At 49.6% G+C, this 12975-nt stretch overlaps 1 protein-coding gene and 1 pseudogene across 1 annotated transcript; one reads left to right on the forward strand and one right to left on the reverse strand.

Moving 5' to 3' along the window:
* The first annotated feature begins 5747 nt into the window (after nucleotides 1–5747).
* LOC120650905 (rubisco accumulation factor 1, chloroplastic-like) lies at nucleotides 5748–7420 on the forward strand. The gene has a single exon (XM_039928213.1). It carries the CDS (start codon nucleotides 5796–5798, stop codon nucleotides 7152–7154), a length of 1359 nt encoding a protein of 452 aa, XP_039784147.1. The 5' UTR covers nucleotides 5748–5795; the 3' UTR covers nucleotides 7155–7420.
* A 971-nt stretch (nucleotides 7421–8391) lies between these two features.
* On the reverse strand, nucleotides 8392–11051 carry LOC120650904 (annotated as a pseudogene).
* Between the last annotated feature and the right edge of the window lie 1924 nt (nucleotides 11052–12975).

Below are 12975 nucleotides of genomic sequence, written 5' to 3' on the forward strand. Positions count from 1 at the left end.
CTCTCCCTCCCTCCTCCCTCCGTCTCTGCTCCCCCCACGCGTCTCGCAGGGCTTGGCCGCTCGACCTGCTGCACGACTAGGACCCGTCTCGTACCACTGCTTTGCCACTAGCCTTTGCCCGGTAGACGACGAGACCGTCGGCCCGGTCCCTTCTCTTTCCCCGTTCAGACTCGAGGCAGGCAGGGCGCAAATTTCCCCGTTCTGTCCCCGGGTCGCCGTCGCATCTTTCCCGCGGGCTCCGGCCGTGCCGTGCGCGTGCGGGCTGCGGCGTGGCGGCCGGCGAGGGGGCGCGCGGAATGTTCCGTCCGGCCGCGGCGGCAGACAAGATCTGGGAGACTGGGAAGGGAGGGAGAACTGGGCGAGCGGAAGAGGGCGCGACCGGCAGGGGGCAGGCCGCAGGGGGGCGGCGGTTGCTGCTGCAAAGCGTTCCAGGAGTCGGGGCCGTCTGTTGATTACTCCTATGTTTTTTTAAATTAGTGGAGTTGTTATTTAATAATTTTCCTTCCATCATTTATTCGCCTTTCTTTTCTTTCATAAAACAATGATATCAATATTACCCTTCCAAAATAAATAATGATGTGAATTATAGGTGAATGTATGTGTGCTAATGGAAAGCAATATGTGGCTACAACAAGTGGATATAGATTTGTTTCACCATCCTCATCCTCGAAATCCATGAGCACTTTGAGGTAGAACGTGATGCAAGAAACTGCTGCAAACAGATTTCTTTCACGCAAGACGCCGGACGCACATGCACATACGTACCCCAGATGGTGATGGCCGAAGCATGCAGGAATTAGCGTCGCTCGTCTCTCGCCAGCGAGAAAGAGACGACGCCGATGCCGCAGATGACTGCGTCAAAAGACGGCGATGCCACGTTACACGGAGTGGGAGAAGATAACGACGGCTCAAACATCGAACGGCCACGTAACAGATGAAGGTCGGCCCCAGGGGAGGAGGGTTGTGGTGGTTGGCACCCTTGGGAGCGGAGGAGGGCCGCAAGCCCAGGGCGGCGGCGGGCGACGAACGAGATGGGGATTGGAGTATTCTTTATTTGGATTGATTTGTGGTGTATCATTTTTGGTAGGGGGTTTTTCGCATAATGCTCATTGGGCTGCGGGTGCTAGGTGGGAGGGGTTAAGTGAATAAAAACCAGTGTCCGTCGGATGATAACCGAGTGGCATGGAGCCTGTGCTTGCACGTTTGCACGAGAATGGAGATTGCACTCCAGTCGGACCCGATTCTAAAAAGCACACTCCAGCCACCTTTGCCACTCTTCTATTTGATTCTGGCCTCTCTTTTTTTGCACTTACAGAAATTCCAAAGTACCCCTGTTCCATTTTAGGCATTTTGACCAAAGTGGGCGATTTCAGAGTCCGACTCATCCTATTCAGAGCCAATATGAGTATGATCAGGGACAGGTGCGGGGGCTTGATGTGCACGGCGATGATGGCCATACTCTTGATCCTAGCAGCATCGCCCGTTCAGTATAAGTTACATCTCGCCATCTTTGATCCCCTCCCCCTACTTTTATCATCGATTGAATATAGTTAGATGTGTCGCGCTGATGATCAAGACAACTTATTGAAAGCGGGTCGTCCTCACGTTGTCGAGCGAACTGCAAGGAGTCATGTGCATGATTGCTACTGCTGCATGAGCAAGAAGCCGAAGCCGTCGTGCTACGGCACGGAGAGTGAGTGCAGGGCCGCGTGCCCACCTTGTGATTCCAAATGCCCGCCCTAGCTAGTGTGTGCGGGTCGCCGCAACGATCCAATCAACTGTACCTGGGATTGGATTGACATCTAAAATCCAATCGTGTGAATTCAATTGAAGTCCATCTAAAATCAGCGTCCATGCAGTCCAATCCTAATAGTTAGTCTAGGGAATCCAATCCAGTCCAATCCTATTCCACTTCGATACTTAATCCAAATCCACCCGATACAACCTAAATTTCACGCATGAACAAACAAGCAGCGGCAAGCACATCAACTGAACATCTTCCTAAGCTACGGCAAGCTCGCCGGCCCCGACAACGACACAACGTACACTTCCTCGCACGGGCCGTGCCGCAGGGCCACGCCGCCGCCGCTGTCACCCACGGTCTCCGCACGCAGTTCGCGCCCAACAGCACGAGCGCGCCCAGCGCCACCGCGCACTACCACGAGGCCGCGTTCGCCGCCGACATGGCCGCCGCGCGCACCACCGCAAGCGTACGCGGGACTCCCGCGCCGGCCGAACGTGGGCATCTCAGACCCCGGCGTCGAGGCGCGCGGCGCCGACCGTCGCGGCGCCCTCGAGGACGCGCTGGACGGCGCCGCTGGCGCAGGCCGCGCGCAGCCGCCGCATCGCCCGCCTGTAGTACAGCGCCGTCAGCCGCCACCGGAGGCGCAGCCTCCCCGGGAACGTGCGCCGCGGCCTGCCGTCGCCGCCGAGCCTGGCCACCGCCATCTTCCTCCTCCCCCTGTTGCCCTTCCCTCCTGGCAGCCACGCGCGGCGCGCGACGACGTGGCCAACGGACACCATTTGCCGCAGAAGGGCCCTCATCTCTCCTCCGATCCGCACGCGAGGCCCGCGGCTTGCTTGCAAGTGCTAGGTATTTAAGGGCTCTCGTTTTCTGTTCTTTTTGGATGATGATGCGTCAGCGGCCAGTTGACGAGATAATGCTAATCAAGGAAACTGGGGGATTACCGGGTTGATTCGTGGGTCAACGTCGAGGTAGTTTGGTTGTGGTTGTGGAGGGTGCGCGACTCGTGAGGTCAGCTGCGCCCTGCTACTGACAGCAACTGTCTCTGCATGAATCATACATGTACTCATGTGAGACAGGTTTGATAACATCATGTTCTGAGTCATACTCCGACATCTCCTACTAGCTGCTACGACAAGTTTACTTGAGTAGATGCTTCGTTTTCTCTGGGAGGAAGGATCGATAGTGTGCAGCAATGGTCAAGATCGCTCGAAAGTACATCTTCACTGGAAGCCCACTGGAGACGGAGTGTTTGGTTTTCGCCTCGGCCTCCTACGCGGACAGGTTGGGCTTTAGTGGGCTGGCTCGCTTCATTGTCCCGTCTCTCCTTCCTTCCATTGTGGAAAAAATCTTATTTATCTCTATGAACTGTACATCGAGTTTACGTTTCCACTTTAAACTCGAAAATCGGGTATTTTGCTTCCTTCAACTCGCAAAACCGGACATATGATCTTCTTGGGTGGTTTTTCTTAGTGGTTTCCCTCTTTTTCTTTTTATTTTGGATAAATCTTTAAAAAATTATAGTAAATAACAAAAAAATCATAAAATAAAAAAAATCAAATTTTGTTGTATTCTATATGAGTAGTCTATGCAATAAACATATGATATGATTTAATTTAGTAAAAATTGTATTTGTAATTTTAGATATATATTTTTCTATATTCAATTCATATCTACATTTTTCGTGATCCAATTATGGTGAAATTTTTATGGTGGTCTAATAATTAAGGGTTATTTGGAAATAGGCTATTCCAATTTTTTCTAGATTGGAGATACACCATTGGAATTCATGTAATTGGAAAAACGCCATTATAATTCTCCATCTACCACAGCAACGCCATCATGTACCTCTTTCTCGTACATAGCCCCACCTGTCAGGCCATGTATTTTTCACTCTTCCTGTGTTGCCCCTGGGAGCACGTGGATAAGGGCTCCTACGCCCGTTCCCTGTCCGCCCCTTCGTCAACATCGCGACAGGCAGGGCGGTGCCGCTGCCTTCCCGTGCTCTCGCCCGCCTGCTCACGCTGCCGGGAGGAAGCCCCCCAGCCATCTGTGCGCGGCCCGACCTGGCAGCGCGGCCGGCCTGCCCACGCTCCCCCCGCCTGCTCGCGCCGCTGACTGCCCGCGCTCTCGCCCGCCTACTCGCGCTGTGCTTGCTAGCACCGACGCCGCCGGGCCGCGCTGACTGCCCAGCACCGCCGCCCGCCCGCCCGCGGTGGGGTGGACACGGCCGGCGCGTGCAGGTGGTGGCGCGGCCAGGGGCTCGCGCGGGCAGGCGGTGGAGCAGGCAGGCGGGCGGTGCCGCCGCGGGTAGGCTGGCGGAGACGGTGTGGGTAGGCGGGAGGCGCCCTTGCTCGCGATGCAGAGGAGGACGATGGGCGGATGGCCTAGGGGCAATACAGGAAGAAAGAAAAATACATGGTCTGACAAGTGGGTCCATATACATGGGAGATGTATAGAATAGCGTGGCTGTGGTAGATGGAGAATTCTAACGACGTTTTTCCAATTACATGGATTTCAATGGCGTATCTCCAATCTAAGAAAATTGTAATGGCGTCTTTCCAAATAACCCAATAATTAAATGATCAAGCTGTAGTAAAAAATTCATGCTTATTGGATCATGTATGCCTGAGTTATAGATTCAGAAGTTTAATTCCAAGCTATATCAAGTTTGTAAAGAATAAATGATTCAATGACCATGAAATTTTTATTGCAACTTAAGAATATGATTATTAGCTCACCATAAAAATTTCATTATAATTAGACAAAGGAAGATGTAGATATGAATTAATTACAGAAAATTATATATTGAAAAATAAAAGTATAACTTTTACTAAATTATATCGTACAATAAGTTCAATGCATAGATCTAAGTTCAATGCATAGATCTACTCTTGTGGAGTCCAACAAAATTTAATTCTCTATTTTATAATTTTTTGTGATTTATTATAATTTTTAAATATTCATCCAAAATAAACATAAAATAGAAAAGAAAAACCACTTAAAAGGTCATATATCTAGTTTTACGAGTTCAAGGAGGCAAAACACCCAGTTTTCGAGTTCAAGGTGGAAACGTAAACTTGGCTCATAGTTCAGGGAGTTAAATATGACTTCTTCATTTCTTTGTTGTCCACATTGGCAAATCCGGGGGCTCCTATACTGTTGGAAGATAGTTAAGCAATATAACTTTAAAGCCCATTAGATCCAATTAGATGTCACATTTTTAAAAGATTTGGTTCAATATTTTAAAAAATAGATCAATATTTAAAAGCAGCAGATTCAACATTTTTTTTGAAAATACAAATCAACCTTTTGAAACAAATACTAACATCAACATTTCTCACAACCTATTTCCACATTTCAAAAAAAAATTGCATTCAACTCTTTCTAAAAACTAGATCGAGATTTTTTGAGATAGCTTCTTCATATTTCTTCTTCTCCATCGATGCCGGCAACAGCGCGTGGGATGGCGCTTGCACGGGGTGTGGGTCAGTAGCAAGCGGCGGCGCTCGCGATGGCGAGCCGAACAACGGCGCGGTGGTGCACCCGTAGGGTGTGGGGATGTAGCAAGCGGCGGCACGAGCGAGGGTCATGGGGAGCGGCGGCGGCGGCTGCCGCTGCGCGGGGCCCCGTGGGGAGCAACGCACTGCGGTGCATGGGCGGAGGGAGCAAACGGAGGAGGTGGAGGTGGGCAGTAGAAGGAAGAAGATGGCTGAGCTTCAAATTGGACGGCACACAACATGTGCACGAATCTCAATCACCGTAAGATGGGAAACAAAAAGTTTCCGCGAAGAACCCGTTCGGAAAGGACCCTGAATGATCGGCCGAACCGACACCCCACACCACGCGAATCAAGTTGTATGCTCGATTCTCTCTTCGATGACAACGAAACGTTGATCGTCGCTACGCGCTTTGTTGGGTTTGGGTAGCCCACGATTCGATTTTATCGCACGCTGGAGCCGCCTTTAAGCCAAGCCCGATAGCGATAAGCTGCTCTGGCTTCCGTTTCCGTCCTCCCACTTATCACCCACCACCCGCCCAGGCACCCACCATGCTCTCCCTCTCCCACCCCGCCGCGGCCTCCGCCGTGCCGCGCCACCGCCGCGCGCCCCGCCACGCCGCCGCGCCGTCCCGCCGCCGCGCCACCCACATCGCCGCGAGCGCCATCCTGCTCCCCGGCGGCGGCGGCCCCGGCGACCGGAAAAAGCTCCCCTTCACCCCGCCCCCGATGGCGCCGCCGGGCCGGCTCTACCAGCCCTTCCACCCGCCGCCGTCCCCGCTGCCGCCCAGCTACCGCACCCTCGACCTCACCCAGCGCCTCGAGGTCCTCCGCGACCGCATGGGCCGGTGGCACGAGTACGCGCCCCTCATCGCCGCGCTCTCCCGGGACGGTTTCACCCCGTCTTCCATCGAGGAGGCCACCGGCATCTCCGGCGTCGAGCAGAACTGCCTCGTCGTCGCCTCGCAGGTGCGCGACTCGCTCCTCAGCGAGACCGCCGCCTTCCCGCCCGACCTGGTCCCCTACTTCGACTCCCTCGGCGGGCCCGAGCTGCTCTACGAGCTCCGCTTCCTCAACGCGCGCCAGCGCGCCGACGCCGCCAAACACTCCATCGACCACCGCCTCGAGCCCAAGGGCGTGCGGGAGCTCGCGCGCTCCATGAAGGACTTCCCGCGGCGCCGCGGGGTCGACGACGGGTGGGAGGACTTCGACGGGGCCTCCCCCGGCGACTGCCTCGCCTTCGCGCGCTTCCGCCAGTCGCGGGAGGCCATCGACGTGGCGGACCGCATCGCCGAGCTCGAGCGCGCGCTGCAGGTGGTGGCCACCGACCCTGCCAGGGCGCGCGTCGAGCTCGAGATGGAGCGCGCGAGGAAGAAGGCCGCCGGAGAGGAGGTGGAGGAGGAGGACGCCGCCGCCGCGGCTCGCCCAGCCGTCAACGTGGTGCGGCTCCAGTACGGCGAGGTCGCCGAGGCTACCACCGTGCTGCTGCTGCCGGTGGTGCGCGAGACGGACGGCGTCGCCGCCATGGAGGCCGCCCCCAGGCGGACCAAGACGGACGTGGACCTCGGCATCGTCGAGGTGGACAAGGCGTGGGCGCGGTGGGCCGTCGTGCCCGGATGGGGCCCCGTCGCCGCGGCAGCGGAGGAGGCGGTCGTGGTCGAGCTGGCCGACGGGCGCAAGTTGCCGTGGCGGACGGCGGAGGAGGAGCCGGTGCTGGTCATCGCCAACCGGAGCCAGAAGGAGGTGGCGGAGAAGGGGCTTTACATCCTCGAGAAGGAAGGCCGGCTTGTGGTGGAGAGAGGGAGAAAGCTGGCTGAGCAGGGCATCACCACTGCCGCCGCCGAGGTGCTGATCGTCGTCCGGCCGCCCAGGGACGAGGACGACATGATCAGCGATGAGGAGTGGGACTGATCTGGAGGGGTTTAGGAAGGGTTTCGGAGATGTTGATCAATTTCTTCATTGGTTAAGCACTTAAGCTTTCCCCTCATCTTCAGTCTTCACTCGGTTGATGAATAAGAGGAATGAATTGCCTCCTTGCTTGGGTAGTTTGGTACGTCATATAGTATAGGAACACTCTGTAGTCCCTTAGCCTTGCATTGCTGGCTATTGTTTTCTCTCATCACATTTGCTATAAATAAATAATACAATCAGAAACACTCATATTACATTACTGAAAATACGTTTTTACCTGTCTTACAGTACTTTCCAAAACCATAGCCCAATAGCCAAATGAAACTGCATACTGATACAAGGTATAGTCATCTAAATTTGCAGTCAGGACTCAGGACGACATTGCCAGGATTGCGCTCTTGATCCTAACTTTGGGTCAGAGAAAGCAGCCAGGGCAGCCGAAGGGATGAAAGTTGCAAGTACTCTTTCAGCGTTAAGATAACACTGTGACCACCAACTAGGCAAATGATGCAGCATCAAATTGAGGACCTTACCTAGTCTTTGATTTTGAGGTCTTTTCCCTGTTGGACTGTCTCTTAGGGTTGGAGTTCTTCATGCCCAGGAAAACAAAAATTGCACGGTAAGCGCCCAATTCTACATTCAGAGTGTATTACGAATCAATACAATTTGGGCTGGCCCGCCCTCAAGTGTGACTCTTAAATTCCGTGCAAACATAAAAAAAAGGAGTTTGCTGCGTCATCTGTGCAAACCTGATGTGTGGAAATACATCTCAGTGCCAATTGATGAAATGGTAGATAATACATTTGATGATGCGATGTTAAACAACTGGAAGGAGAAAATGTATTCATCAGGGCAAGAATCATGATATGTATCGCAATGGAGAAAATTAATAGTGTTACTTCCACTATGGAAGTTTCATACAAGAGAAGGCCGATGGAGGGTGTAATTATAGTTAAGTAATGTCAGTGACTCTAAGCTATACTAAGGTAATGCTTTCACAGCAGTCTCCAGTGTTCATTACTAAACAACAGGATACTCCAAGGATCACACTTTATCATTTGAGTCATTTCAATTATTGGTAAATTCTACATAAGGCGCATTATTATACTACCTTACAAAGGCACGGTAGTCATAGCTCAAATGAGCAATGAGAGGAGAAGAGATATCACATAATTATAGAGAGGGCCTCTGATACACAGATGATTTTGATAGCATTGATGATGATGAGAGGTAAAAGAAAACAAAAGGGTGTATCCAATTTCAATTCAATGTGCCTGTATAAGCTCAACGTTTCCATGTGATTACATGCACAAATTTTCTTACTGATACAGGAGACACATAATAGTAGGGAAATATAAAATGTACTGAAAATAAAAATCAAATGTTGTGGTGAGTTATGTATGCACCAAGATATAAGAATGTGTTATATCAGATGAACCTAACAAACTACAAGTAACAACCATTAACCAGTAATTAGTGACCCATGATTACAGAGACACATGAAATCTTCCAAGATGACTACAGAGATAAAACTGCAGTTCAAGACCTGCAATCAGAAGAAATAAATATGAGATTGATCATATCTCCATCTCATGGTACAATGCTCACAATTGGATTCATTTTCTTGGAACATGCAGAGTAAGATGGCTTGACGCTAAATCTAGCAAAAAGAGGAGGAAAAGAACGTTACATAAATACCTTTTCTTGTAAGGAAAACAGGTAGGATACGTTGTACATTTTCCAGTACCTTTTGTAATCTGGCCATATTGTGCTAGGCATAAAACAGAGAGGCTGTGATACTTCATAACTGCAATACAGATCTTGTTTCTGTAATACGGTTTTGTGCCTGGAAATCCACCTAATAATCTCAATCACTCTTTCCTTGTTTGCAAGGTGGATGTACTACTCATTGAAAAATTACAATTCAACCATATACATTTCGCATCAACTTCATCCATGGGTCAGCATCATCAACAAGCTTCTGTGAGTGTAGACACTGTGTCAACTTTGTCACATATTGAAGACTGGCAGATGTGGATAGAGAAGCCATGAGCTCGTTCATTATGTTCTGAAAATTAGAGCTGCAGTTGTTCCTAATCCATTTTAGGTGCTCTATGGCCGTTTCTACTTCTCCAACGTCTGTTAGATTCTTCAGCAAGATAACATGTGAATTCAAATTCTCAACATTAGATGGAACAGAACACATAACGCTCAATGCCACTTTGAAATTACCTGCAAAATATTATGCCACAGAAATTGTTCAAATGAGATAAAGAAAGCATCATTTTCCTGGAACAAAAAAAAAAGCAATTTGAGCAGCAGCCAAACGTCATTTATACCTTGTTTGCAGAGAGCAAGGATAAACGTACTCAACACTGAACTAGCCACTTTAGCATCCTGTGTCAAAGATTTCTTAAAGATCTCCAGGGCCTGTTCATATTTATTTTCCTGGCATAGCATAGTGATGAAGGATGTGTATGTTTCACAATCTGGAGCAACTCCTTTTTGGAACATATGATCAAACAGCTGTTGGACCTCTTCACTTTCACCCATTTCTGTAAACTTTTCTATGAGTATATTGTATGTATGCTGATTTGGGCTACACCCACTGGTGAACATCTCATCCCACAACTTCTTGACCGGCCTAAGAAGGTCATTTCTACATAGTGCTTCCATGAGAGCATTATACGACGAAATGTCAGGTTCTAGTCTCTTTTTTTTCACCTTCTTGAGCACATCATATGCCTCCCTAACCTTTCCAGCCTTGCCCAAGAATGACACGACCAAATGGTAGTCCCTTGCATTTTTACAATACCCTTTTTCCAGAAGCACCCTGAAAATTTCCCACATCTTGTCACCCTTCTTGCTCTTGCAAAGGTTCTCGCAAAGGTTCACAAGCACCTCGGTGTTTGGAAACCTCCCCTTCCCCATCATGAACTTGCAGAACATGGCAGCACCATCAACATCAATGTCAGACACTGAACCGACCAAAACATTAAGCACATCATCATCAATCGGGAAATCGCCCAACACAACAGCCTCTGCCATCTCCTTCGCCTCTGTAACCAGCCTGTTGGACACCAACTCGAGCACACACACTCCCTATACTCAGCCTTCCTCGGTGCGACCCCGAGCTTCCTCTTTTGCTTCAAGATCAATCCTTCCTCCTCCAACCGCCCCGCCACCTTAAACCCCTCGGACACTATCCTGTATGCCACGAAATCCGGCTTCCACCCACACAACCTCAACTCCTCCAGAGCACGCCAAGCATCCTCAATTCTCCCCTCCCTACACATAGCGTCAACGGCCATGGCTGCAACCACCGACCTGTTAATCCGGCTCCCCTGACGACCCACCACATCTACCAGCCGCAGGACCTCGGTCAGCCCATCATGTTTCCTGCACACGGCCTTGACGAACACCCCGAACCCGACGGTGTCCAGCTCGACGGCCCCCGCGAGCATTCTGTCGAGCCCCTTGCGCGCGTGGGCGAGGGACCCGGCCGACGACGCGAGCGCGGCGAGCAGGGAGTTGCAGAGCGGCGCGGGTAGCGGGGCGGTGGGATCGGATTCCGGGAGGAGTCTGAAGTGCGCGAGGGCGTCCGGGAGGCGGCCGTGGCGGAGCAGCGCGGTGGCGGCGAGCGCGCGGGTGGCCGGGGGAAGCGGGAGCCGCGCGGCCCGGGCGCGGGAGAGCGCGGCGAGGAGGGAGGGGAGGTGCGGCGCGACGGACGCGAGGTGCGCGTGGAAGCCGCGCGGGCTGGAGGCGGGCGCCGCGGCGGCGGGAGACGGGCATGGCATCGGGTTGTGGGGACGGGCGGAGACGGAGAGGGCGCGCGCGGCGGTGAAGCGAGGGAGGGAGGCGGAGGGCTGTGGGCCCATCGTGAAGCGTCATCGCGATGACTCCACACTCCATGAAGCTAGAGAAGCCAAACCAGTCTATAAAAAAAAAGAAGCAGCAGCAGCAGCCGCCGCCAGACTAGTTTCTCAAAAACTTAAAAATTGATTCTGCACACCAATCAATTTTAAGTTTTCCGACACATTAGAGATGCTTGGGGCTGGACACCATATTGATACTGGGCATTAGCCGGATGTTTTAATTCTACAACCTGGACTTTCTAGTGTTGCATCAAACTAACATTTGTGCACCATTCTAGTCTTCTTGTCGGAAACCAAGGCCTAGTTTCGTGAATCCCTAAGGACAGCAGATACACTTGCAAAGAAAGCAAGGCGAACTACTGTTCCAAACAGCTGTTTGTTTTCATGTCAAGCCTTAGGTCATTCGTCACCATGTAATGTGAGTCAGATGCTTGAACACTTCGATTGGGGTGACCTCTACCCCATATCTGTACTTTGTCTGTGATCTAAATGCAATCTTAACGTTTCAAAAAAAAATGGGTGGATTTATTTTATTGTTTCCAAGAGTTCCACATCACCAAAAACACAAATGAAACCATAGATGAAACTCACCATTACAATGCATTGTTTCATGTTTGCTATTTTATAGACACTTATCCTATTTAATTCTAAGACTCATCAAGTGTTGGTAACCGTGCATATATGGTTTGATCTAGATAAAAACTCATTTCATCTCTCTTCTCATTAAATCAGTATCACATCATCTGAAATGATGACATGGCACCCTATTTAATGTGCATGAAACTCTCATAAAACCTCCACTAGAAGTGGCCTAACAAACCAACAATTCTGGTTATTGCAAAACACCTGAAGATTTGTTTCTCTTTCGTACTAGTAATATCTAGAAACACAATAATCCAAATTGGTAGTATTTGGCATATGAATTATATTCCACATAACATACACTCTTTTGAGCATCAACCCCCAATAAAACTAGCACGTAACATTTGCATAAAGTGCCTAATTCACTGCATAATATATTTATAAAAAAAATATAAATCTGAAACAAGGAGTAAAGAAATTGGATCTTTGCCAAATGCACTTAGTCTCTATTAACCTCTTGTCATAGATGGTTCATCACTGCCTAATCTGATGGTAATGAATACTTTTTCACTGCTTGTTTTATAAAGTTATTCACACACTACCCTCCATTCTCAGGTTCGGTAGAGCTAGTGTCCATATTTTTTTTCTCTAATATGCAGGAAAGCAATTAAGACAAAAATAGAGTTTACAACAGCATGGAACTAAGAGCTCGCACCAAAACCATTATATGGTAGAGCCCTAAAAAGACAATAAGAAAAAAGACATATGCAGTGGGTTTGCAATGACGGACTTGTCAACCAATACAAGTGAAAATTAAACCTATGAAATATAAAAGATCGGTATGGAGCTTATTTTGGTTGCTCATTGATCTGGTTGTGTTTATCTCAGTTTCATCTGTGTTCATAAATCCAATTCCATGTTGATTTTTGCTCATCTCAAGATTCAATCTGTTCTCTATTATGCTTTTTTATGTATTGTCACGTACCTCGAGCGGTCGAACTAAAAAATAAAGCCGAGTACATTGGAATGAAGTTTTGGACCTTATTGGGATAACATACTCCTGGTAAAGCTCAAAAATAACTTGAACTTCAGTTTTACATTTAAATTGCCTATTGGATTTGCTATTTTTCACATTGAGATCTAAAATTTCTATTTCCAACAGTCCTATCCTCAAGCTAAAAAGTTCCAGACCAAGCCTTCTCATTTGTTTGACTCACTTGGAGAGTTGTATGATGGTATATTTTCAATGATAAGATATTTGACCTTCTTAATAACTAAACATGCACTGATTTGCTTATCCTCACACTAATTTCTTGCTCAGGACATGTAGCCGAGGGATCCTTGAACTTCATATCTCTTGAGCC

Source organism: Panicum virgatum, chromosome 9K (assembly GCF_016808335.1).
Source record: "Panicum virgatum strain AP13 chromosome 9K, P.virgatum_v5, whole genome shotgun sequence".
In the NCBI taxonomy this organism is placed as follows: Eukaryota; Viridiplantae; Streptophyta; class Magnoliopsida; order Poales; family Poaceae; genus Panicum; species Panicum virgatum.

Bases quoted from the DNA above. Each gene is read 5' to 3' on its own strand.
- LOC120650905 (XM_039928213.1), top strand. From the start codon at position 5,796: ATGCTCTCCCTCTCCCACCCCGCCGCGGCCTCCGCCGTGCCGCGCCAC.